Below are 27,107 nucleotides of genomic sequence, written 5' to 3'. Positions count from 1 at the left end.
CCTGCGCCAGCTGATTGTCTCTGCCCCTCCTACTGGTCTGGATAAACAGGTCTATTTCAACTTCTTGGCTGTCCAACTTCCATTCAGATAAATTTTCTGTCAGTTCTGGGTGTTATTCTGCCTCTAATTTGTTGTTGTTCCAATCTTAGTTATGCGTGGAAGTACGGTGTGTCCACCTATGCCTCCATCTTGCTGGAAGTCTAGCACTGGTTCTTTAACTGGTCACCACTGTAGCTGGGAGGGACAGAGACAGCTCTACCCACACCACACAGAACATCCTGGCTCCCCTTCCCTTAGAAAGGGAATAAACAGAGGAAGGAATGTTGGAGATACAGATATAGATGTCCACAGAGGTTATGTTGGAGTTTGGAGCATTTTAAATAGGGTGGGACTGGGGTGGAGCTGGGAGGAGGGAGTGCTGAAGAGTGTGTTTGCATGGAGTGGGAGAACTCTGGGTGATCTCAACACCAGTCCACAGGAGACGGAGCTGAGTGCCAACTCTGTGGAGTCATAATGTGGTGTGGCTACCTACAGCCATGAATGGAAAGGCAATTGCAGGGGAAGGCCCAAGATAAACCTCTGGGCTCAGCTATGGTATGATGGGGTAGGCCAGAGGCTTGGAACCCATGGGTTTGGTCCCATGTAGCTTGCTGAGGTTAAGGAAAATGGAGATATGTGACAGGCCAAGGCTTAATCAACCGAAAGCCCTGAGAGGACCACAGAGCAGTATCTAGCCTCAAGGCCTGACCCAGTGAGTTCCCAGAGTTAAGTCACCATAGCTGTCAGTTCACCCAAACCTATATATACCTCGACCCTGACAGCCAGCCTCCACCTTCACTCCAGCTCTGGGAACCTGTCCCTGTCTTATCCCATGTGCCTGAGTCCCTATTACAGTTGCCCAAACCCCTGCTCCCGAGCCCTCTGTGATGGTGTGAGAACTGGCCTACTGACTGCTCTTATGCCAATTCCCCCATCCCCACCCCAGACGTCTGAGCTTAAGCTCCTCCTGAAATTCCCAATACCTTCAGGCTCCTCCCGACTATTGTAACATACCTGTTACTTCTGGAAGTTTTCAAGGACCCAAATGCACCCATCATGTTTGTTTACATATGGAACCATCCTGTCAGAGACCCAGCTAGCTAGACTGGACCTCTCCCAGAAATTCGGGGTTCAAGGCCTGCTGTGCTTCTGTGCAGCATCACTCTTGGCTGTCATTAACTGGGCTATAATAGCTCTGTCCTGGCAGTCTTCTAGACCTTATAGGAAGATTTTGTTCCTTCACGTTACAAGTTCAATTGTTATTTTATAAAGAATTTTCTGCCCTGACTGGTGTAGCTCAGTGGATTGAATGCAGCCTGTGAACAAAAGAGTCACAAGTTCAATTCCCAGTCAGGGCACATGCCTGGGTTGCAGGTCAGGTCCCCAGTAGGGGGCATGCAAGAGGCAACCACACACTGATGTTTCTCTCCCTCTCTTTCTCCCTCCCTTGCCCTCTCTCTAAAAATGAATAAAATCTTTTTTAGAAAAATAATCTTCTGTGTACATACTAGGACTTAGGTCTTTCAGGAGTCAGAATTAGGAGGGCAAATTTCAAAAATTCTGTAGATTGGGTGGCTTATAAACAACAAACACTTATTTCTCATAGTTCTGGAGGCTAGAAAGTCCAAATGAAGGTATAGCAGATTCTGTGTCTGGTGAGAGCTCTCTGTCTGGTTCACAGATGGCCATCTTCTCACTGTGTCCTTCTCACTGTGTCCATGCTTGTGGTGGAAGTTACAAGGGAACTTTCTGGGGACTTCAAAGGGAGACACAAACACGAGTCTATAGAACCACCTACTGATGACTATTGTTAATGTCTAATCCAGCACTCAGGAAAATTCACATATTTGAATATAAGTCCAGTGCCCCGATTCTGACCCAAACATAGTCCATGTTTCTCAGGGCTACCAGCCTTCTGTTTAAAATATGGTCACACTAACATTAATAACAGATGGTGCCCTTCACCTGTGATTGAAAAACTTGCAAAGTCCATTGGACTAATTTTTAAGTTTCCCATGGGAGTGCCTAAGAGGTGGCTAAGAATTTGACCTTTGATATTCCAAGAAGTACCTTTTTTCTCTTCTTTTTTTTCTCTCCTGGGGCAGCTGCTGTCATTGAACCTCTGCCAAAACCGCCAGTGCTCCCTTCTCCTGATGGGGAAAAGGGGACTGGGCACCCACAGCTGAGCTGTCTTCACCACCACCAGCTGCCCCTCAGATGCTGTCATCGTGGTCACTGATGGGGGAGCCTCCGGGGCACATAGGAACACAGACTTCCGGACTCAGTGCAGAAATGGTGAATGTGTCACCCCCATGCTTTAGTGTCAGTCCGTGACCTGACACTAAATTCACACCGTGACCACACATGCCCTGGTTTCTTAGAGAAACTGTGGTGAAGAAAAGGCTTTTGTCCTTTGTACCTTCTGTTTTTCTATTCACAGTCCCCATCCCCACCCCGAGGCCTCAAGCATGAGCCTGCTGGGACCTGAACTGGGTGGTGCTCTTCTCAGCCAGGATTTGGTGCTGGGCCAAGATAGTACGTCAGATTTCCTGAGGTTTGCCCTTATCCTCCTGCAAACATGTACTCTGAGGGATCACCAGAAAGCCTTTGTCATGTCTAAATCCCAGCTGGGAACCACACAAAACCCTACCTCCAAGAAATCTGAGATTCATGCAAAACTTCCACCCTAGCTCAGGAGGCCCTTCTCAGAGAGAGGATATCCAAGACAGAGGTCAAGTTCCCTGGTCTCCTAGCACAGAGAATGACTTTCCACTGACTTCCCTTTGGGAGGAAAATCATGATCCCTTCCACCCCAGCTGTTAGCACTCCTAACTGTCCCCACCTCTCCTGCTGCTCTGAGCAGCCTCAGGGAAGAACCCACTGGCCTTGAGCCTCAGGTCTGTGGGTGTAGGCAGCTGGACCATAGCCCAGGGCAGTAGCTGCCCATTGTCTGTTCTCTAGCTCCCTGCAAACCCGTCCTAAATTTTTCAAAGATCGGGAGCTCAGCTCTTTATCCTGCCTAGAATAAGCTGCTGCCCACCTAGGGTGGAGATACCAACCCTACAGTTGACCTCCATCTCGGCAATTCTTTCTACAGAACCTTTCCATTGGCTTGTGTCAGTTGTGGTGGTGCTTGTACCCTCTCCCTCACCCAGGCTGCCCGCCCGCCCTCTCTCTTACCCACGCTGTCCCCCACAGGCCTGCCCCTCACCCAATCTGTCCCCCCAGCCCTCTCCCTCAGCCAGGCTGATCCCCAGCCCTCTCTCTTACCCAGGCTGTCCCCTGAGGCATACTCCTTGAGCAGAGTTGTCACTGTCCATGAGCCTACATCCCTACAGCACTGGGCCCTCTGGCCTGTCCCCAAACCCTGTACAAGTGGAGCATGAGCCTCTCAGAGCTTCTGTAGACTGCCTACAGCAATGATCAACTAGTGGTGTTTCCTCAGACTGCCATATGGACCCGCTCCTCTGCCTGCTGCTCAGGGTGACACTAGCACTGAGCAGGGTTAACTGACTTAAAGGAGAAAGTAGAACTGAAAGTTTTGTTTTAACAATGGGACTATCATAAAAATTAATGAAGATAACACATCTCTGAGCAGTAGATTGAAAGGGGGTTGCCAATCATAACACCCCTTCTTCCCACCTCCAGCCCCAACCCCACCAGTCCTGGCCACAGGAGTAAGAATGTGCCCCCAAATGATTTGATTAGGGTCCTTTCCCAGAAGTTTTTAAATTTGAAATTCAAACAAAAGGAATCTCTTTCTCTCTGAGGATGACCATGGGGTAATGGGGACCTTGGGGCCAACAGCAGAGTTGGATTCTGCCCTCATGGAGAAAGCCAGTGTAAGATGCTGAGGCTGATAAGGAGAAAGAAAAGTTGAGACAGAGGGAAAAAGAGTCTGGCCACCTTAAAATACCTACTTCTAGCCACCCAAGATAAGAATATTCCTCCTTCTATAGTAAGCTAAGACAATAAATTCCATCCCTGTTAGACTTGGGTTTCATCACTTGCAAATATCCAGTTCCCAGCTAATAGATTCTACCATTCATTTGGCAGTTTATTATACTCCCTTTTACTATTATTACAAATGTTTTTAAACAAATGTCTCCCTTCCCCAACAAAAAAATAACTTTCTTGACTATGGTGGGCCCCTTCCTCTAGCAAACCCATCCTGGTGCTGAGCCATGGGTTCGGGCACTGTATTCAGTGCCTTAACTGTATTCAGTAATGGTGATAAGTAGTATAGTGTTAGGAGCAGGGACAGTTGATGACAGATAGATGTTCTTGTTAAAGTACTTCTTTTTTTTCCCGAACTTGCACCCAGATGGTCAGTCAACAGGAGAACCACCTATATGATCGGGAAATTTTCTCATATTATGCAATTTCTTTGAAATAGTGAAATTGCTTCCCTTCTATTTATGGGCTTGGAATTTCCTATTAGGTTCTCACTTCTGCTAAGATTTTCAATAAGGTTCATCTTTTTCTGGGTGATGGGTGTTCTAACAATCTCCTCTCCTCACTCTGGAGCAAAGTACATCAAAGTAGGTTGAGCCTACTGCTTTGATGAGCTAAAAGTCATGTAAGTGACCCTCAAAATTGGATGCTTTGTTAGAGGGGATAGTTCCTTTCACCTCAGCAGCTGAGCCCCTGCACCGCCCTGGTTCCTCCCCCTGTGTGTTGGCAGACAAATGGGCCACTTGTCAGTGAGCAGCAGCAAATACGGAGACTCATATCCACTGACCAGTCTGCATGTGACCCAACCCTATTATCTGGAAATTTTCATGCTGTATGTACTTCACTTGAAATCCCTGAAATTTCTTTCCTTCCACATATTGACATAAACATTGCTTGACATCCCTTTGCTGTTTACAAAAAAACAAACACTCAGATATCTGTGAATGTAGTATTTATGTTTTACTACTGAATCTCAAACTTAGCTGGGGCATTGGGACAGAATTTAATTTGGTTGCTGAGTAGAAACCAAAGGATGTATTTCTTTGAAAAGATGCAACCAGTGGGCTGATGCTTAAACATGAACATCCGCGCAGATGGAGATCCCAAAGATGCCCAGGAGCCCAGCCTTTGCACAGCCTTGAGCACCGATGTTTTCTGAAAAGGGGAACATTTTTGAAGAAAGGACATTAAGAAATACATTATTAGAATGCAGCAAACCAGCACCTCTTGTCAATGTCTTGACTAGTGGCTGTACATGTAATTTCATGTTGCCCAAGATTTTAGCTATACTCATATTGCAAAGGAAAATAATATACTAACTTAAATAGAGTGACAACTCCAAGAAGTACTGTCTGGCTCAATTCAATTGATGTTATACATTAATGCCACGCCTATGTGTCTTTACTCATAAATACTAATGACCTTACAAACAGAAAAATGTCTTCACTAGAAGTTTTTCTGGGCAGTGCAAATGTATTGAATGCTATTTTTTTTCTTTATCTACCTTCCACTACTCTGGGGGAATTTTTGTTGCTCTTTGTTGCTCTTGTGGCTCAGCCTCTCTTTCCCTCTGGCCTTTCTTCTGTATTTAGAGACTTTGTATAAAAATACCAGTAGTGACTGCAGTGACATGTGCTACCTGGATGACTCAGGACTTTTATTCCCTGCCAGGGCACTTTGCCTGCTTTTTCTTGGGCCAACTTTATCCTGGATTCTGAGAATATTACTTTTCTGAGAAATAATTGACAAACATATCTGTATATATTTTAAGTGTACACCATGATGATTTGATGTATGTATATACACATGGTAGAAAGATCACAAGATCAAGGTGACACAGCCATCATATCACATAGTTAACACAGGTAACTCGGTTTTCATGTGTGGTGAGAATGCTTACGACTTCTCTCAGTAACTGGCAAGCATACAGTGTTATGTTATTAACTGCAGTCACCATGCACACCATGTACAGTACATTAGGGTTTCCAATAGTACAGTACAATAGCCTTTCCTTCACACCCAGGGATCTGCTTTTATTCCATGCTCTGTGTTAATGGGTTGGCTTTTCCACCAGACTACATGTTCCTTGCAGGCAGGGTTTTCTTCATTTCTGTATCTCTCCTAACATGGTTGGGATTTAATTCCTAAAGTAAGCAGAATCGAGTCATGTTTTTTATTTATTTGTGTTTCACACAACACCTGGCAGAGTGTGGGGCACATTAGAGCTTTCAGAAAATATTTGGTGAAGGAATGATTTACTGGTACTCACGTGTCTTTTCAACCACTTCCCCCTTATACAAGGGGACATGTTTGCAGAGCTGCTCAATGGGTGACCCAAACACAAACCATTTCACGTCTGTGATCAGAGACTGCAGTGGGTTGTACTTGACCCAGGTGTATTTGTTGGAGAACATGGTGTTCAGAGCCTAGACCGGTATAAGAGAGTGGGATTGGGTAGAAATAAATTGATATCATCTGGTATACCTCATTCTAACTGGTGACTTTTTCAGATTATTAAATAGAAGGTCAGGGATTCTAGATATCGCCTCTTCCTGACCACTTGGTCTCCAGAGAAGCCTTGTTGTTACCAACATTATTTCACTGGTGGTGACAGTGAAACTAAAGAGAGTGATTCCTGTGCCAAAGGTGGCACAAATGGAAAGCTATGGAGGGAGAATCACACCCCAGATATCTAGCTTCATGCAGTGTTTATTTATTTTGTCTATACTATATTGTTTCTTTGCACCTTGCATCATTGGATATTATAACTCCACTTCTTTTTTGCCATCCACTATTTCTTTGAGCCTTGCTCTGAGAAAAGAAGTTGTGTAGCCCTTTCCACAGAAACACTGGAATTTATTAAAATTTCTTGTATTTGGGGTTGTATGGTGGAAATCAAGCTAAGAGATATACTCCAGCAACAAAAACAATAAATGTGAAAATACTAATAAGTGGAGAGCAGTAAGGTATAGTATTATGATCGCTTTACCCTCTTCATTTTTCATAGTCATCAGTAATCCCTGGCTCAAGAATGGGAAATATTTACCTGCCTTTCGTAGATGTACCGTTTGAGTTGGTCCAGGGCAGGGATAGCTTTGTGGTCCATCTTCAGGATGTAGCAGGCTCTTCGGGAGAGCATCCTGGATGCAATGTAGCCCTGAGGCAGCAAGAGCACAGTTACTGCCCCTCCCAGCTCCCTGGGTTGTGAACTTGGTGAGAATGACATATGAACCATGAGAAAGCCTTGAGCATGCACAGTGAGTACATGTGATTTCTCTTCAATCTGCAGTCAGTCCTGTCCACTTGACTTCTTTGACATAGTATTTTTACTTTTTCACTGTCATCTCTGTCTCTGAAATTGTGAGAACCCAGGATTTGTGCCCCACTTTTCATGTCATGGAACAAGGGTCTGCAGTTTGTGATCTGAAAGATTGAGAAGCAGAGCTCTCTGGCTCTTTCTATACATTTTGTCCAGCCTCTTCCTGGATTTGGAGAATATACAATATTCTTTAGAACTGTGTTTCCCAATATGTTAGTTTTTAGCCACATTATAGCTCTTTAAATTTAAAATCAAAATCAATATGATTTAAAATGTACTTTCTCTGTCACATTTTTCAAGGGCTCAATAGCCACAAGTGGCTAGCTGCTTCCCTATTGGAAAATGCAGATATTGAACATTTCCATCACCGCAGAAAGTTCCACTGGACACTGTTGCTTTAGAAATTCTGCTTATCATACCTACACCTACCTTCACCCCCCCCACACATGCTTCATATATGCTTCCCTCCTCTACCATCTTTTCCCCACCTTTTCCCCATCTTTTCTCTACCTCTAAAACAAGCTGTCGGGTAGGGATGGGTTGGAAAAGTAAGAATTGGAAGAGCAGTTGAGGATGAGTACCATGGAGCCAGAAGGAACCTGAGGCCATCTAATCCTCAGCTAGGGTGGAACTCTTCAGAGTTCCAAATAATGGTACACTCTGTAAGACATACACCCTTCTACTTCCTATTTTTCACTTCTCACAAATTGCCAGTTCCTAAAATTCAAAAATAGACACAGGCCAAGTGTGACAATAGTGGAAGAGACTTAAACCAAATCCTCACCACTCCATTTTTTAAGATACTTTTAGGATTTCTTTGGAAACTGCCTAGAAACAATTTCAGTACAGCTTCCTTTTAAACTGTATTTTTTCAAAGACCCCACACTCTCAAATGTGGAGCCCCCCATACCAGTGGAGAGGAAGCATGTGAGGATGTTTCTACAAGAAAAGGAGAAAAGAATAACAAGAAATGAATAACAGCTCTCCCACATCTACTGGGCACAGCTAAAAGCAAACTCATAATGTTAGTGGAACAAATGGAAAACAAACAGAGGAAGACTTGGATAAAGGACAGAATAAGTTTTCTGAGTAGGTTTCTGAGACTTAGTATTAATAACAGCAACTAAAACTTGAAAATAGTTTGGTGTTTTTAATTAACATACTTGCCTTCTTACAGAAGAAGCATGATTTATTGTGTAGCCTACATGCCTACTTAAATGTGTATAGTTGCGCTGGATTTCTGGCAATTTGCAACTTTTTCATAATTGGTCTTTTTGCATAATATTTTGTATTAGAAGCCCTAATTCATTCTTATTTATCTGACAAATATTTTTGAGAATCTGTGTTCCAGGCATTGCTCTGGGCTTTGATCATTCTTTCTGAAGCTGTAGTGAGACAATATCATCACACTTCCAATTTCCACCTAAAAAGGTCAAGTAAACATGTGTTCCTGTCATGTTTTTTTTCTTAGAAATGATTTTGTTTGTTGGTTAATCAATAGATTGATCATTTAAAAGGAAAAGCAGAAGTAAGGAAATCCTGATGGAATTGCAGGATACATTTTAGAATTCAACTGTGTCCAAAATGCCTGCCCCTCTGCCCTTCCGAAGCCTAGTCTTGAAGAATACAAAAATTCCCTTGCTGCTTACATGTTTATAGTCAAAAACCGTGGTAGAGGAGCATGATCCTGCATGGATGTTAATGGTGGCAGCATTTTTTTCATTGTCAATTGTCATTGTCTCTTGAATATTGCCACCATTGTTGTTTGGGCTGATGATGTTGTACACCTAGATTGACAACAAAAAAATAATGGTATTTCCATAAATCCCACGCATTTTAAAGGATCCCTCCCAGCAAAATAAAGCCTCCCACCTTCTATGAACAAGAAATCGAAGCCTAAAACCTCTCTTCTGGGATCCCAGACTGAAAATACATGTTAAAATAAGAATGTAAAACTTTTCCTCATAGTTGATTATTTATTACATAGGAAAAGCAATGACATCACAGGAAAAATGAGATTGGCCATATTTTAAAGTAATACCTTACATTTTTTAAGATATTATAGTTGGAAAGAAATAATCAATCTTGTTGTTTCCATTATTTGTTATTTCTGGGATTCTATCCCAAATACTATGGACTCCTACTGTCCTTCAAATTATCTTATTTCTGCCTTTTCTTTTCCCAACATCTCCAAGCTATAAAGTTCATAATGAATCAACTCACCTCGAATCCATAAGATTGTGTTCCAAAGGTGGCTAGCACCACCAGAGACAACACCTGAAAAACAGACCAGTCACTTCCATCTTCTATAGGGTAGTCATTGAAGACAGAGGAATGAGGGGACACTGTGCAGAACTAGCATAAACATCTCAGAAAACACACCCAGAGACACTGGTGTGTGGTCATGGACCGTCGACAGTCCATTTTCAAAGTATAAAATTACACACACATTCACTCATTTAACAGGTATTTTTTGAGTTCATGCTCTTACCAGATACAAGGTTCTATGTCTGTCACCCAATTCCCAGCCCTTTCCAACATCAAAAACTTCTACATAGCATGTGTTCTTATGCCAGGAAGAAGTTGGGGCAGAAGAGCAGTAAGAAATGGCTGATTTTACTGTGGGAATACCCTGGTGTGATTCATTCTGGTTTTGGACTGCAAGAAGTCAATTTGTGTCTTCTGGTAAAAAGAAAAGGGGGGGGGGAGGGTGTGGTAAAACAGATTAAAAGTGGATTCATGGGCAATAGATAGAATGGATTTCTAAGGGAAACTATGAAAATAAGATGCTTGGGACATGATTAACTTTTGAGGGTGACATCAAGGAAAACCTTGTTCTCCTACAACCTGTGCCTTAATGTTACCATCAGACAAATGTTAGGCCAGCAGGTCATGGAACTGACAGTGAGGCAGGTCTGACATTTTGCTGTACTTGTGTAAAAGTCAAGTGCAATATTCTGATCCTGGCTTTGTGCAGTCTCTTCTGACATCACAGTGACCTGTACTATTATTGAAAACTGTGGCTGGAGGGGGTCTGCTAGAAGGTAGGTATTTTTGAGAACTGTCAGTGGGACTTTTCTACTGTACTTTTTATATTGCCAATAACATCGCTCTCCTGATGACTGCGGGCAGTGTCTAGCAAAGACCTGTGTGCAGGTATCCCACCTGCTCACTTGCATAGGGTCAAATCTTCTCTGGCTTTGGGTGGCTCCAGTAGCCTCTAACACTTCCATGCTATTCTTTTTTTTTTTTTTTACTTTTTTTATTGTTATTCAAGTACAGTTGTCTCCATTTCCACCCCGCTCCCCCACCACTCCTTCCCGCCCCCATGCTATTCTGTTAATGGATTTAATACGGGGGCATGAACAGAGGACTGTAGATGGAGGACTGACCACCTTAGTGGTATAATTAGAGAGAGCTCAGGAAGTAGCCCCTGCCTCCAAATAACCACCCATCCAACACTGAGATTAATATACCACAGTTACAGTTTTATGATTCAGGTCAGGCCTCCTCTTGGAAAATCAAGAGACTCCTGGAAAAGGAAACTCTTTAAACTAACAGCCTTTAGCACCTTATGGGGAGGTACTTATCATTCTACTTTCTCCCTCAGCTTCTAAATGAGAATAAGGGATAGAGACTGGAGGAAGGAGTTCTGATAAAGATCAGAACATAGTCCAATTGCCCGTGGAGCACTGCGGTGAGGAGCTTTGGGAAAGAGTGGGGTCGGGGCTATAGTCAGTTGGAGGAGTAGGAGTGGTCATGACAGAGATGCTTTGTCATTTCTCCTGTAAGTGGGGCCTACGCTGGGTAAATTTCAAGGCTAAATTCCAAATTCACTGGCTTGGGAAAATCACATTCTTCTATGCTTCAGTCTTCTCATCTGTAAAATGGGGTAATACTACTCAGCTCTTGGAGTTGTTGAAGTGAATCAATGAAATTATTCATGTGAAATGTTTAGCATAAGGCATAGAATACATTTAGGAAATGATTGCTGCTATTATTACTATCGTTAATATTACTGACATTATTATTTTTAACTTACCACTTCTCTTTTAGATAGTAAATGTAGTTATCCTAAAACGATTACTTTTCCTCTAAAATTCATAATAAGAATTATGTTTAAATATTTTCCAAATTAAAATTTTCTAGGTATTTCCAAAATTTTTCTTTTTTCTTTTAAGAAACATCTCAAAAAGTAGACAATAGACAAACAACTATTTGACTTAATATTCAACACTATTCCTGACAAAGACATCATTAATTTAATCACAGAAGCTTAGAAGCACACACAGTGTTTGTCTAAGAACCCTGAAATCCAAGACATATTGGATATGAACATACTCTGCAGACAGCCACCACAAGAGCATAAAGAAGCATAAGCAAATACTCACAAGGATTTTCATTTTGTCTGAAGGGAAAAGGTGCTGGAGCAAGTAAGGCTGCCTGGAGCAGCTTCTACCCTTTATATTGGGTTTAAGGTGTGGAAATTGCTTTCCAAACTGATCATTTTGGAGAAAGCTGTGCCATATCTGACACACCCCAGCAAACTCCTTTATCGGGATTGAGACCCAACCACATAACCTGATATCAATGAAGTCCATTAGTCAGTAATGAAAATTCACCACTTGGTCACTCTGTAAATATTCCCTGCTTATCTGCTCTCTGTTGCACTTGAGAGTTCAATTTACACCCTTTAAAAACATTGCAAGATGCTCCTTTTCCACAAACTTGTCATAGACATATAAGGGCATATTCTTAATATTGCGCCCCGACAATAAAGTCTTCCCCTAAGACCTGAGTTGGGCCCCACTCAGCATCTTTTTTGTCCCTGCCCTGCTTGTTGAATTCCTCCACCTAAGGAATGGACATGAGACTAGAAGCAAGGAGAGTGGTTGAGGGAAGCCTGTTTTGAGAACAAACAACCTTTAACTTTATTTCTCCTCCCCTTTAGAGTTGGTTGCAATTTCCAGAGATTCATGAGGAATAGGGCTCAGAGATTTCTCTACCCAATTACCAGGGTTAACCAAATTTTTACATTAAGCCTTCCTTGCCCAAAACACAGTAAAAACTGTGATTTATTGACAGTTATTGACAGAGGGATATTGAGAAATTCTCAGATTCAAAAAATAAAGAGAATAAAGTTTAATTTGTTTAATTTTTATAATGCTACAATCAGAAAAATGTAGGGAGTGTAAGGGCGGGATAATGAACTCAGAAGGTGGAGAAATACAAAAACAAATAAGAAGTTGCAAAGGTGTTACAAAGGGGGCGAAGCACTACAGTAGGCAAAGAAGTAGCATGCGTGACGTCCTTGATCTACAACTACACTGACATCGGGGCAATTTGGGTAAAGCTAAAACTGAAAACTGAAATGCATAGCTTACTAAGTAAATGCATAGCTTACTAAGTTTTACTTATTCAGTAAAACTGAAATACATAGCTTACTAAGTTTCCTGGTTCACTGGAATTCTGCTTGCAGGCTGTTTAGCTGGGGTAGATGTAAAATGTGCTTTTTTTTCTTAAGCTTTCTGAGATAGCAGCAGCAAGAAGGATTATAGTTTTGTGGTATGTCTTCCACTTTGCTCCCATATCTGGCTCCAAAATACCCCCAAAGCAAGCTGGTCCCTACTCCTATAGGCATGAGAGCAGACAGAGGTATTACCTCCTACCCGCTACTTAGTCTCCTGCCTGTCCACAGGGGTTCTGAGTCTATAGGCTTCCTAATGATAATAGTGAGCATTTGAGAAGTACTTGATGTGTTCTAGCACTTGCTAAGCACTTTAAATATATTGATTCATTTGATTTTCATAACAACCCTCTAAGTTACCTCCTATTCATGTCCCATTTTACAGATAGGAAAACTAAGGTACAGAGAGGTCAAGTAACTCCTTCACTTTACACAGCTCTAGGGGCAGGAGAGAATTTGAGCCTAACCTGACTCCACAGTCAGCGCTTGTAACTACTAGTCTGATAGGGTCTCTCTGTTAGTTACTAGATAAGTATAACTTCTTGCCTTACTGAGGTGGGGGTATTAGCAAGGAGGCTTCTGCTTCCAGAATGTTTCTTCTTCTTTTTCTTAATTTATACCATTTTTTATTTTTCAATTATGGTTGACATACAATACTATATTAGTTTCAGGTGTACACCCCAGTGACTAGACATTATATAACTTACTAAGTGATCATCCCAATAAATCTCATGCCCATCTGACACTTTACATAGTTATTACAATATTATTGACTATACCTCAGATGCTGTACTTTACAACCCCATGACTATTCTGTAACAACCAATTTGTACTCCTTGATTCCTTCACCTTTTTCACCCATCTTTTCAACCTCTCTCCCAGAAACAGAATGTTTCTTGACCAAAAAATTGACTTGGAAAAATTAGGCCTATCCACAAACTCAATGGTGAAAACTTTTCAATACGGGAATGAGACACTGTAAAAGTTCTTAAAACTGAAATGCATGACTAAGCTTCCACTGAGGGGACAACATTGCTGACCTGGAAGGGCTTCGTGCTGGTGGCACCTACACGTTGGATGCTCTGGTATAGTAGATCTGAGAAGGGGCACAAGCATGGGGACTTTTAAACCTCCATGGGTGGTTCTGGTTGAAGGAGCTGTTTTCAAATCCTGTTCAAACCTCTCATGAGGAAACTAAGATTTAAATAGGTTAAAACAAAACAAAACAAAACATGGCCAAGGTCATATATGTATAATTAGTGGCAAAAATAAGACTTTTTCTTGCTATTCTATTCAAACTAAATAAAAATTCACTTGGTTTGTTGCCTTTCTTTACATAAGTTTAAACTCATTGTAACTGTTACCTTTTCTATTATGAGAACTAAATGCTCTATTTTTGCAATATTTTTCTTTCTCTCTTTCACCCCTACTCTCTCCCTTTCCATTCTCTCCCACAATTTACTTTTGCAACTCTTTGTTTTACATCTGGATGTGCCATAATATATAAGGTTCAACATGCCTAAAAGAAAGGATGTTGCATTGTTTTTCCCCAAAGCTGCTCTTTTTTGGACATTTTTATTTCTGATGACAACTTCTCCAGGTCTACAGGCTTACTTTGAAGTTATCCTTGATTCTTCTGCCATTTTTCCTTTCCCTCCAACCCATCAGCCTGTATTCCATTCATTGTCATCATCACCACACACTATCCCTGTCACAATGATGTTAATTAAAATGATTGGCACTAGCTGTTATAACAAACATGTACATCTCAGTGACTTGATTAAATAAACTTATTTCTTATTCACATAAAGTCCAACACAGATGACTTCTTGATGGGTGGCTCTCCTCCAAGTGATGACTTGTGGATTCCATCTTCTTCCTTAGGCAATTTCCCTGTTTTCACTATGTAGCTTCACAGTATTCTGACCCCATTGAACTGGCAGATGGGAGTCTAGATGAACAATTTGAGAAGACACATCTGTTTTTAACTTTTTCAGACTGAAATGGCCACATCTGTTCATTATCCATTGGTAAAGACCAGTTACACTACCATATCTAGATGTGAGAGAAACAAAGCTTAGCTCTTGCCAGGGAAAGAAAGCCTGTCTATGGCAAAAGACCAAAATTGTACTTCCTGCTTTCAGGTTGTCCATTGTTTCATCCTCAAAATCACTATTAATTCATGGTTTAAAAGCACCACCATGCCAACATCGCTCTTGTGTTCAAGACTTAAAATTCTCCATCAACTCTAGGACAAACTTGAAGACTCTTAGATGGGCTTTTAACTCACTCTGTAGTCTCCTTCTAAACTAATCTCCCCAAGGGGTAAGAGTGAGGAAATATTCTAAATAAAAGAAAGAAGATGGGATGATAGAGGTAGAGAAAGGTTCAGGTACTCAGTTGACACAAAAGACACTCAAATCATTTGACTATATGTTCCTCTCCTCCATATCTTAGATTACCCCACTTTTTATCATGTTATTTTTCTTTCATACTACCTTTATCCATTTTATCTTTCTTCCTCCTCTTCTTCTCTCCTTCTTTCATTTATCTCCTTTCTTCCTTCTATTCTTAGTGACTTCCCACCTTGTCAAAATCATGGGGAGAACATTCTGAAAGGGACAGAAGGATGAACTAGATGCAATGAATCTTGGCTCTCAGAGAGTTTGCTATCATAAAACACAAATAACTATTATAATATAGTAAATGTTAAGTATCAAAGGGAAAGGCATGAGTAGAATGATATGATAATCCAAAGTAAAAATTATGTTGGCCATATCAATTGATGACAAGCAAAAACATATTTATATTCTTCATTGCTTTTTATGTTATATAAATAACCACTCCTTTCTTTTAGGGACCCTAAATCCACATCCTAAGGCCATAACATAACCTCTCCTCTGCTCCCCCACTCTCCCAAAGTTCCTCTTTGATATGGTGCAGTCAACCTATGAATTCATTATCATGTTGTCTTTTCTTTTTCTTTTTTTTCTTTTTGTCATACCCAAGAAAAGGCCCAAAACTGCTTAGAGAGGAAAAAAGATTCAATCTAAATAGTCCTGGGAAGAGGGTATACTTATTTGGGCGAGCTAATATAGATCTTATCATAAGAAAAATAATTCCCAATTTAAAAAAAAAAACATGTAAACAATGTGTGAGATGATAAATAGTGATGGAAACAAATAAAATGAAATAAAATTTTTAAAAAGAAAGCAAATAAGAAAAACACTGCAAGAAAATACAAGTAAACCTTGATCTAATTTTGGCAACAGAAAAGATTTTTTCCAAGCCTAAAAGTATTAGAATAAATCATAAGAATAAAGATATATAAGCCTAATTGCATAAAATATAAAAAGATAATTGGTCTTTAAAAGCAAAAATTAAAGGCAAATTTAAAACTCAAAAAAATACTTTTAACACATGCAAGGCAAAGGTAATATTCTCTCATTTCCTTAAAAATAAATAGCATTCTCTGTTTTTAAAAAGATTTTATTTATTTATTTTTAGAGAGAGGGGAAGGAAGAGGGAAATAGAGGGAGAGAAACATCAACGTGTAAGAGATATATCAATCGGTTGCCTTTCACACAACCCCAGCTGCAGACCTGGGCTATAACCCAGGCATGTACCCTGACTAGAAATTGAACCTGTGACCTTGCAGTTTGCAGGCTGGTGCTCAGTCCACACATCACACCAGCCAGGGCAGCATTCTTTATTTTTATTATTAATAAACTGTCAGGGGCTTACTAGAAATCTCCAAAGGGTAATATTTTCAATTTACAAAATGTTTTTATGAGTCCATGGGAAAATAATGAACAAATATAATTTTTTAATGGGCAAAGAATCTAATTAGAGGAAGAAGAAGCACTAACAAGAGGTGGTGAAGAGCTGAAGCTCCAGAAACAGCCTCTTTGAATTCCAACTTCTCTAATTTCTTATGTGGAAAGAAAGGATAGCAAAGTGCCTGCTCAAAACATCTTTGTGAACATTGATGGCTCACATAAATAAAATACTTGCAGCTGCCACAGGGTAAGCTCTCGATATTTACCTAATATTATTGTCATTTTTATTATAAATAAAATATTTGAGCCTCATAAATTATTAGAGAATTGCAAATTCAGACAGTATTATTTAATTAATTTTGTGTGTGTGTGAAAAGAACTATTTATTCAAAAGTTATACAGACTTAGAGTAATGACTTAATGTCTTCATTAAAATCCCAAAGTCCCTTAAAACACCCACAGACACACACAGCCCTTCCTTCCCTCTTAGCCCTGTCAGACTATTGTTAGAACATGTCAATCAGATGTACCATCCTCCAGAAGAAGAAAAACAGGTCTGCAGCTCACTTCTGGTTTCACTCAGTTATCTGTGGTTGGCTGGCAGGTCTGCCGTGGTTCCCAACACTACCAGCTGTATCCCCATGATCTCCAGTTCTTAATCCAAAACCACATGGCACCTTCTCATGGTGCACCAGCAAGAATCCTTTCACCCCTTTCCTTCCCTGCAAGGTCTCACATTGTCCTTGTATTGTCCTTCTTAATCCCTTATTGTCCCTGTCCCTAGTCCTGCATTGTCTTTCCTGTGTTCTTCTAAACTGCTAAGAGAGAGCTCTGCATGTCTGTTACATCTTGCTCTCCTGCTTCCTAAGCCATGCGGTAAAGGGAGCCCCAAAACCGTGTGGTTTGCCCCCACATGGCTGCCATGTTTGGGTTTAAATTCCCACAGGAATCTTCCTCTGCAACCCCATTTCTGACTCCTCCCATAATCAGCTACTCCTGCCAGCCTTCCTGTATTTTTCAAGCCTTTCTTGGCTTCCATAGTTAACCCTGGCAGGCATGGCCCTGTGGTGTGGGGCAAACCATCTTCAAGCTCTCACACAAGCATTGTAACTAGGGGGAGCTACCTCCCAGTTACATCATGGGTCAAAGTCACTCTCATGTCCCTGGCTCAAAGTATGGCTACTTAACATATCTATGAAGCTAGCCAGCAGTTATAGATATGTAAAATAACCATTTTTGCATATCAGGTATGAAATTGGCCAACTGTTGATATACAAAATAACTCTCAATGGCCCTCCTCCATGTCTCCCATCTCTCAGTTCACCTATATTTTTATATTTCCTGGATACCCCAAGTTCTGGACCTCATTATAAACCCTTTTTGGGGGTGGGCCCTGGCTGCAACCCATTACAATAAACCCCCCTTTTCAGGTACACCCCTTTATAATCATATAAAGGGCAATGGGCAAAGGTTTCATCTTCTTGTATCTATTTCCAGTTGCACAGGGCTGCTGTCCTACCTATCCTTGGGTCAGGGTGTCCCTGAAAGAGTTGGGGGTGGCATAGAGAGTGGCCTTCACATGAGGAGAAGGATCTTGCAGAATCTGGGTCATTTGGCTGTTACTGGGGAGTGGCAGACTTGGTGTCCAAAGGCTGGCATTACTGAACAGTTGGCATCCTTGTCATATTCACTGAGTCTCAGGGGGCAATGATGAAGATGGGCTCCTTAAGTCAGGTCTATATTGCAACCAATTACTCAGGTAATGAGGTCATAGGCATATATTTTATTAATTAAGTAGATTTGCCTATTTAATTAAATTTAAATGAAACTAAGATACCTGGAAAGCCCCTAAATATTTGAACATTTTTAAAAGCACTTCTAAATAATCCATTGGTTAAAGAGGAAGCCACAAGCAATTAGAAAGTATATGTAATTAAGTGGAATTAAAAGTACAACATGTCAAAATTTGTGGAATGAAGCTTAAGTAGTACTTAGAAACTTATAGCATTAAATATTCACATTAGAAAGAAGAAAGGTCTCAAATACTTGATCTAACTATTCTTTTTAAGGAACCTGAAAACAAATAGGGAATTAAACCCAAAGCAAGCACAAAGCAACAAATAATAAAGAGCAGAAATCAATGAAATTAGGTATAAAAAATAAGGGAAAAAATCAATGAAAAGCACCCATGGCTTATTTTAAATGATCAGCCAAATTGATGACTCTGTAGCTAAACTGCCCAATAAAAAGAAGATATGAATTATTAACATCACCAATAAAAAGGGGACATCACTATATCACTACTGATTTTACATTCATTGAAAGAATAATAGGAATTATTACAAACAACTTTACGTCTAAAAATTCAACAACCTAAATAAAGTGGACAAAATCCTTGAAAAAGACAAACTAGCAAAGTTCACTAAAGAAAAAATAAATACTTTGAATTGCCCTATATCAATGAAAAAAATTGAGTTGATAGTTTACAACGTTTCCTGCCAAGAAAACTCCAGGCCCAGGTGGCTTTACAGGCAAATTCTACCCAACATTTAAGGAAGAAATAATGTAAATTCTACACAAATTCTACCAGAAAGTAGGAAAGAAGCTAACACTTCACAGTTTGTTGTATGAGTCCAATATACATACACTAATAGAAAAAAATAGACAAAGGTATCATGAGAAAAGAAAACACAGACCAATAACCCTCACAAACATAGATGAAAAAATCTTTGAAAATATGAGCATATCAAATATAGCAATATATGAAAATAATAATGTAATACACAAAGTTTTTGCCTGGGAACTCAAGATTCATTTAATATTTTAAAATAAATCAATATCATCCCACATATTTTAATATAAAAATTAAAAGCCATATGATCACCTTGATAGAAAAGCATTTGGGACTTCCAGTCAAGATGGAGGCATAAGTAGACACACTTTGCCTCCTCACACAACCATAGAAAGAATTACAACCATATCTCAAAACTAATAACACCCAGATCATTAGAAAATCAAGCTGTATGAAAGTCCAACAACCAAGGATTTAAAGGAGAGACATTCATCCAGATGTGTAGGAGGGGCAAACTCACAAAGATGGGCAGAGAGGCAATGAGGTGCAGAAAGGCAGCAGCCACCACAGCAGTGGTGGTGGATCAGACAGGAGGACTATCTTGGGAGTGAGCATTCCCAGCCTCAGCCCAGACCACACAGAGGAGGATTCTAGTATGGGGAAGACAAATCCCTGTAAAAACTAGTAGTAGTTGGGGTGGCAGAAGTAACTGCTGAATTTTTACCACTTAAAGGGCCAGCATCATCTAGAATGTATGAAAACCCACCCACTCTGGGATTCACCACTGGGACAGCAGCTGGAAGGGTGACAGTTGCACATGGGAAGGGGGCGAAGTGACTGGAAACAGGGTGAGTTGGGGAGAACCACCAGAAGTCAGGTGGTGGCACTGTGTCCTCTCTAACCCCTCCCTATGCAACCACAAAGTGGAAAAGTGGGTTGCCCTGCCTTGGCAACTACCTAAGGCTCTGCCCCACAAAACTTACAGGTGCCTTTTCCACAATAGGCCAAACTATTAAGACAGGAAGTAAAAGCAGCTCTACTTAGTAAACAGAAACAAACACAGGGAGGTTGCTAAATTTAGGGGACAAAGAAATATGGCCCAAATGAAAGAACAGAACAAAACACCAGAAAAAGAACTAAGCGAAATGGAGGTAGCCAACCTGTCAGATGCAGAGTTTGAAACACTGGTTATCAGGATGCTCAGAGAACTCCCTGAGTATGGCAAAAAAATAAAGGAAGAAATGAAGGTTACCCTAAGTGAAATAAAGAATCATCCACAGGAAATGAACAGAGAAGGGAAGGAAGCTGGGATTCAAGCTAAAAATTTGGAACATAAGGAAGAGATAAACATTCATCTAGAACAAGAAGAAGAAACAAGAATTCACTAAAAATGAGGATAGGCTTAAGAACTTCTGGGACATCTCCAAACGTGCCAGCATCTGAATCATAGGGGTGCCTGAAGGAGAGGGGGAAGAGCAAGAAATTGAAAACTTATTTGAAAAAATAATGAAATAAAATTTCCCTAATCTGGCAAAAAGAAATAGACATATAAATCCAGGAAGCATGAGGAGTCCCGAATAAGGTGGACCCAAAGAGGAGTATATCATAATTAAAATGCTAAGGGTTAAAGATAAAGAGAGAATCTTTAAACCAGTAAGAGAAAAGCAGACAGTTACCTACAAAGGAGTTCCCATAAGACTATCAACTGATTTCTTAAAAGAAACTTTGCAGGCAAGAAGGGACTGGCAGGAAGTACTCAAAGTGATGAATAGCAAGGACCTACATCCAAGATCACTCTATCCAGCAAAGCTATCATTTAGAATGGAAGGGCAGCTAAAGTGCTTCCCAGACAAAGTCAAGCTAAAAGAGTTCATCACCATCAAGCCATTATTACATAAAATGTTAAAGGGACTTATTTAAGAAAAAGAAGATCAAAACCATGAACACTAAAAAGGCAACAAATTTACAACTACCAACAACTGAATCTAAAAACCAAACAAACTAACTAAGCAAACAACCAGAACAGGAACAAAATCATAGATATGGAGATCATTTGGAGGGTTATGAAATTGGGGGGGATAATAGAAGAATGGGGAAGTGGTGCAGGGATTAAGAAGCACAATTGGTAGGAACAAAACAGGCAGGGGGAAGTTAAGAATGCCATGGGAAATAGAGAAACCAAAGAACTTACATGCACAACCCATGGACCTGAACTAAGAGGGGGTGGTGTTGCTAGAGGGAAGTGGTATGCTGGGTGGAGGGTGGCAAAAGGGGAAAAATTGGGTCAACTGTCAAAGCATAATCAATAAAATATACTTAAAAATTAAATTTTAAATTAAAAAAGCATTTGTCAAAATTGAACATATCATGATAACATCTCTTAGTAAACTAGGATAGAAAAGAATGTCTTTATCCTAATAAAGACATCTATAAGAAACCTGCAGCTAACATTATATTAAAATTCATAAAAGAATAATTAATAAATTGGAATGCAATAAACTTTTTATAAATCTGTTCCTCCAAAGACACTCTTAAGAACATGAAAATAAAAGGCAGTGACTGGGGGAGAAAATATTTGCAAAAGAACTTTTGATAAAAAACATCTAAAATACATCAAGGACTTTCAAAGTAATAATAAGAAAGCATTCATTTCAATTTTAAAAATAGACCAAATATTTGAAAAGAGAGTTTACTAAAGAATATATACAGATGGAAAGAAAGAACATAAAAAAGATGCTCAGCCTGATTTGTTATTAGGGAAATGCAAATTAAAATCACTATACATGTATTAGAATCACTAAAAATAACAAACAAAATTGAAAATGCCAAGAGTCATCAAAGATCTGAATCAACTGGAACAATCTGACATTGCTGGTGGGAATTCAAGGAGCTACAATTTGTTTGTAAAACAGTTTGGCAATTTCTCATAAAGTTACCATCTAACCCAGAAAACCCACTCCTAATGAAGTAAAATATATGGGTACATTAGAACCTGTACATGAATATTTATAGTGGCTTTATTTGAAGTCACCAAAAACAGGAAACAAAGCCCAAATGCCTTTGAACTAGTGATTGACCAGATAAACTGTGGTGCATTTATATAATGAAACACTACTTAGCAAGAAGAAACTACCAACCCCCTGAGGCACAACACAGATGAATCTCAGGTGTATTACAGTAAATGAAAGCAGCCAGAATCAAAAGACTGCCTGCTATATGATTCCATTTACATGGCATTTGGAAGAATGAAACTTAAAGGACAGGAAACAGATGAGTGGTTGGAGGGGGTTGGAAAGAGGGGTAGGGATGCCTGTAAAAGGGCACAAGACACCTTTCAGGGGGTGATGACAGTGTTCTGCACTGAGTTTGCTGGTGGTTGTAAGACTGCATGTGTTTTCAAAACTCAAAGAACTGCAGAGTGATAAGGATAAACTTTAGTGTTTCTAAATTATATTACCATAAATCTGATTAGGAAAACAATGTTAAATGTAAAAAGAGGTAATGTTTAAAAAACAAATTGAAAACTGATGGAAATGTTATATAAGACACCTACTTTAAATACAAAGACACAGAGGTTAAAAGTAAAGGTGTGTGGATAAAAAAGCAACGGTACATTTATACAATGGAATTCTACCTGGCTGTAAAAAAGAAGGAACTCTTATCCTTTGGGACAGCATGGGAGGACCTGGAGATTATTATGCTAAGTGAAATAAGCCAGTCAGAGAAAGACAAGTACCATATGATTTCACTCATGTGTGGAATCTAATGAACAAAATAAACTAGCAAACAAAATTAAACCAGAGGCATGGATACATGGAACAGACTGACAGATCTCAGAGGGGACGGGTTTGGGGGGAAACTGAAAAAGGTTAGCCAAAGAACATATATGCACATATGCATAGCCCATGGACACAGACAACAATGTGGTGAAGGCTGATGTAGGGTGGGGGCTGGGCAGAAGGGGTGACATGGAGGACATCTGTAATAGTGTCAACATTAACATTTTTTTAATGAAAAAAGTAAAGGTGTGAAGAAACATATGTCATCTAACACTAAATTATTTTTTAAAAAGGTGGAGTACCTATATTAATTTCAGTTAAAGCAGATTTTAAAACAAGAAAAATTATCAAGATAAAGAGAGAGATCACATCATAATAAAGTGGTCAATTCTCCAGGAAATATAATGATCCTTCACATGCATGTACCTGACAACAGAGTATCATAAAATATGAGTCAAAAACCAATAGAACCACAATAAGAAATAGAAAGACCTCCTATTCTAGCAGAGATTTCAATACCTCTGTTCAGTAGTTGATAGATCACATAGACATAAAATCAGTAAGAATATAGTTGAACTAAATCAATTGGATCTACCTGACACATAGAATACTTCATTCAGCAACAGCAGAATATGGAACAACCTCATATGGAACAGTCACCAAGGTAGATCACATTCTGGGCCATAAAACACATCTTAACAATTTAAAAGCATAAAAATCCAAGTATGTTCTCAGCCCACAATGGAATTAAATTCGAAATCAATAGTTGAAATATAGCTGGAAGATCTCAAAATATTTGTAGACAAAATAATACCTCTACATAACACATGGATCAAAGAAGTCTCAAATAAATAAAAAGGAGATATACTAAAAAGTTAACAGTGATTATTTTTGCATGGTAGAATAATGTGTCAATCATTTTCTTTGGTAATTTTCCAAGTTTTCTGTAATTTTCTAGAAGCTGCTTTCTTGATCAGAAAAAAAAGATTTTAGATCATTTTCAAAAAGAAATATTTAAAAGGTAGAATTTGCAAGTCATGGTGACCAATTGTGTAAGGGGGAAGGATAGGGTGAGGATTGCTAAGGTGCCTCTTCTGATTGGCTAGTTGTTAAAAATGTCACTGAACTAAATAGAAGTTAAAGAAAAATAGCATACTGGAGACTGACAAAAATGGTTTGGTTTGAAGTGTATTTGATTTTGAAATGTGATTATTAAATATTTCTAACATATGTATTTGTAAAGCAAAGTCTGTTTTTCTATTGTGTAGGGCAGCTCAAGTATTTAGAGCAGAGGAGGTCTTCCAGAAATAATGGGCAGGGTGATGAAAGAAAAGAATCAAGGATAGACTCCAACACCAACACTGAAGGGACAGATGGAAGAAGAGAGCCAAACATTGTCTGGGTGGTAGAAAAAGCAGCAGATGTAAGAATGCGTGTCACAGAAGTTAATCAAGAAGCGAATTTGAAAAAAGATGAGACTATCAGGGTCAAAAAGTACAGAGCCAATTCATAGAAAAGAAAAAAGTACAGAGTCAATTCATATACTGAAAAGGTATCAGTATATCAGAAGTTGCAGGGTTAGGCTCTTTGCCTTTGAGTCCCAGCAACAGCCTTTATCCTTGGACATGAAGCCAAACTGCAGTGGGTTGACCTATGATTGGGAGGTAAAGAAGTGGAATCAGAAAATCTACATAATTCTAAGAGATGTAGAGGGAAGGGGAGATATAGGCTCTCTGTGTGAAGAAAGTAGAGTTAAGGGAAGGTTTTTGTGCTTGTTTTTGTTTTTGTTTTAGCATGGGGAAGATTTGCCCATACAAACCAAAAAGAAGTAGCAAACCAACAGGAAGATATGGAAGTCTGAGGTAAGGACAACCATCTGATGGAGAAGGTGAGCATCAGAGGTGGTGTTGGGCTTGGACTCTGTTAAGAGCACATTCTTCCAAGATGAGAGGCAAGGAAGAACGGGTGAAGAGAGAGGTTGGGAGATGAAGGATGACACCTCTAGAAGCCTGATTGATGCCTTCTGTTTTCTCAGTGTAGCAGCAATTAGGTTAAGATAGGGCTGACATAAAGGACTTGGCTAGACTGGCAAAACATTTTGAACAGTGGCCAAAAGGAAGAGGGGAAAACCTCACTAAAGATGAGGAAAACGGAATTCCACTGACACTATTAATGGTCCAAGGAAGATTACTTTTTAGTTTAAATTCTTTTCTTTTTTACTTCCCATTCAACAATAGAGAGGAAATTGTATGGCCTCTTCTAGATTTTAGGAAAGTGAACAAAATTAGTAGCATCTATTTTGTACCTGAATTACAGTTGAGACCATCCTTGAATGAGCACCAATCATGTGGCAGTAACTATCCTAGACTAGAAGCAAGGCATATGAGTTCTGTCGCAAAAGACCCACAGCCTAAAAGATATAAAAGATGCCCATCACATGTCATCTGTATACTCTCAACCTATTTTAAGGTGAATCATGAAATTTTCAAAAGTAAATGTTATCTACATTCCTTAAATATACATACCTGTTTAATGTCTCCTTTAATGTGTGCCCTCATATTCCTTTATGAAGAAACCAAATCAAATGTAAAGGTGTGTTCGTTAGAAAAAAAATCAAGTGATTGCTTTTTTAGAGAAACTCCCATGGCCACCAACTAAAATATTAATTTACTGGGAGGAGCTCAAGGGTGTTGGAACACACCACAGAACTGTGAGAAAGAGCAAAAGGCCTCAGACATGCAAGGGCATGCCTGAGCACAAAGGCCAGGGAAAAAGGGACATTTCAAATGACCATTGCTGAGGATTAAATCCATATAACACCTCAAGCTCAATGTATAGCAAATTGCAGGTTCTTGGTAAATGAAATAATTCTAACTCAATTTGTCTCTATCTAATTGTGATTAAAAGAGTTATTTTGGGAACATAAAGTTGAATCTGAGGGTGTTAAGAATGTTATAAGCTGGTCTCCTCACAGCTACTGATACCCCAGCTCACATCACCTGGCTCTGCTGCTCCCCTGGGTGGGAGTGGCCTAATCCTTCACCCCTATATATGTATGTCCAGGTTGTCCCAGAGGGTTCAAACAAATGTCTATTTTCTGCATGAAGCCCCCATAACTACTTCAACTCAAAGAGCTCAAATTCCTCTGAATATTTTGTCTCTATTATTCATTTGGAGAAGCTGCCAGGCATAAGGGAAGGAACATAGGCTTCAGATTACATGAGAACATTCCATTCTCATCTGCCATGTGACTCTGGACAGAAAAGCATCTCGGAACTTTGCCTTTTTCTTGCCTTACTTTGGTGTATCCATACTATGTGTGTGTCTTGCAAAGCCCAGTGCAAAATGAAAATAGGAGACCCCTTGTTCAAAAAGCAGAAAAAAGCTTTTTCCTTTCTTCCAGAGTTTCTCTCTTTCTCTCACCTTATGATGGTGTGTTTGATTTGCTGTTTAATGTCACACTCCCTTGGGCATGGGGATATTGGCAAGGTAAGTGCAAATCCTCAAAGGCACCTCACCCTGTGACTCAGCATGCAGGTGTACATGTTAAGGTTTGACCCTTCCTGCACCTGCACCCAGGCCCCACCAGTGGAGGCAGAGGGTCTATCCAGGGAGGTGGGGAGAGGCAGAAGGTGGGATCACAAGTGAGCCACTGTTCCAAGCCCTCAGTGCATGCTCTATTGTCTCATCAGACTTCACTTACAAGACACATATTCAAAACTAAAATCATTAAGAATTTCAAAATGGCGCCTACAAAGCATTAAACTCAAGTATGGGCCTGTCTTCTTTTTTAAAAAAATATTTTATTTATTTATTTTTAGAGAGGGAAGGGAGGGAGAAAGAGAGAGAGAGAGAAACATCAATGTGAGGTTGCTGGGGGTCATTGCCTGCAACCAGGCATGTACCCTGACTGGGAATTGAACCTGCAGCACTTTGGTTCCCAGCCCACGCTCCATCCACTGAGCTACGCCAGCCAGGGCTGGGCCTGTTTCTGAACATGAGCCCTGTGTGGCTACACTGGTCATGTGTCCATGAAGCCAGCCCTGTCTCTCGTATAGATTTCAGGATCTTGGAGTATGAGCACTGGTTGTTTTATATCGCTGAATCTTCTGTAGCACTTGTGCTTAACTGGGGCATTGCACTTGCCAGAGCATGGTGACCTGCTCTTATTGAAAAATAAACCTGGAAACTCAAAATT

At 39.9% G+C, this 27,107-nt stretch overlaps 1 protein-coding gene and 1 long non-coding RNA gene across 2 annotated transcripts; both read right to left on the bottom strand.

Moving 5' to 3' along the window:
* Nucleotides 1-781: 781 nt before the first annotated feature.
* On the bottom strand, nucleotides 782-18,343 carry LOC118501133. The gene is made up of 3 exons (XR_004903733.1): nucleotides 18,250-18,343; nucleotides 17,639-17,641; nucleotides 782-797 (listed from the first exon to the last, which is right to left on the bottom strand). It is a non-coding gene; the product is annotated as an uncharacterized LOC118501133 (long non-coding RNA).
* GKN2 (gastrokine 2) lies at nucleotides 4,929-11,784 on the bottom strand. Its single transcript, XM_028517346.2, has 6 exons — nucleotides 11,704-11,784; nucleotides 9,536-9,589; nucleotides 8,962-9,099; nucleotides 7,040-7,150; nucleotides 6,263-6,419; nucleotides 4,929-5,148 (listed from the first exon to the last, which is right to left on the bottom strand). The coding sequence occupies exons 1-6, from the start codon at nucleotides 11,713-11,715 to the stop codon at nucleotides 5,066-5,068; spliced, it is 555 nt and encodes a 184-aa protein (XP_028373147.1). The 5' UTR covers nucleotides 11,716-11,784; the 3' UTR covers nucleotides 4,929-5,065.
* Nucleotides 18,344-27,107: the final 8,764 nt, after the last annotated feature.

This window comes from Phyllostomus discolor, chromosome 6 (assembly GCF_004126475.2).
Source record: "Phyllostomus discolor isolate MPI-MPIP mPhyDis1 chromosome 6, mPhyDis1.pri.v3, whole genome shotgun sequence".
Classification (NCBI taxonomy): Eukaryota; Metazoa; Chordata; class Mammalia; order Chiroptera; family Phyllostomidae; genus Phyllostomus; species Phyllostomus discolor.
This window is presented reverse-complemented; position numbering and strand designations above follow the sequence as displayed.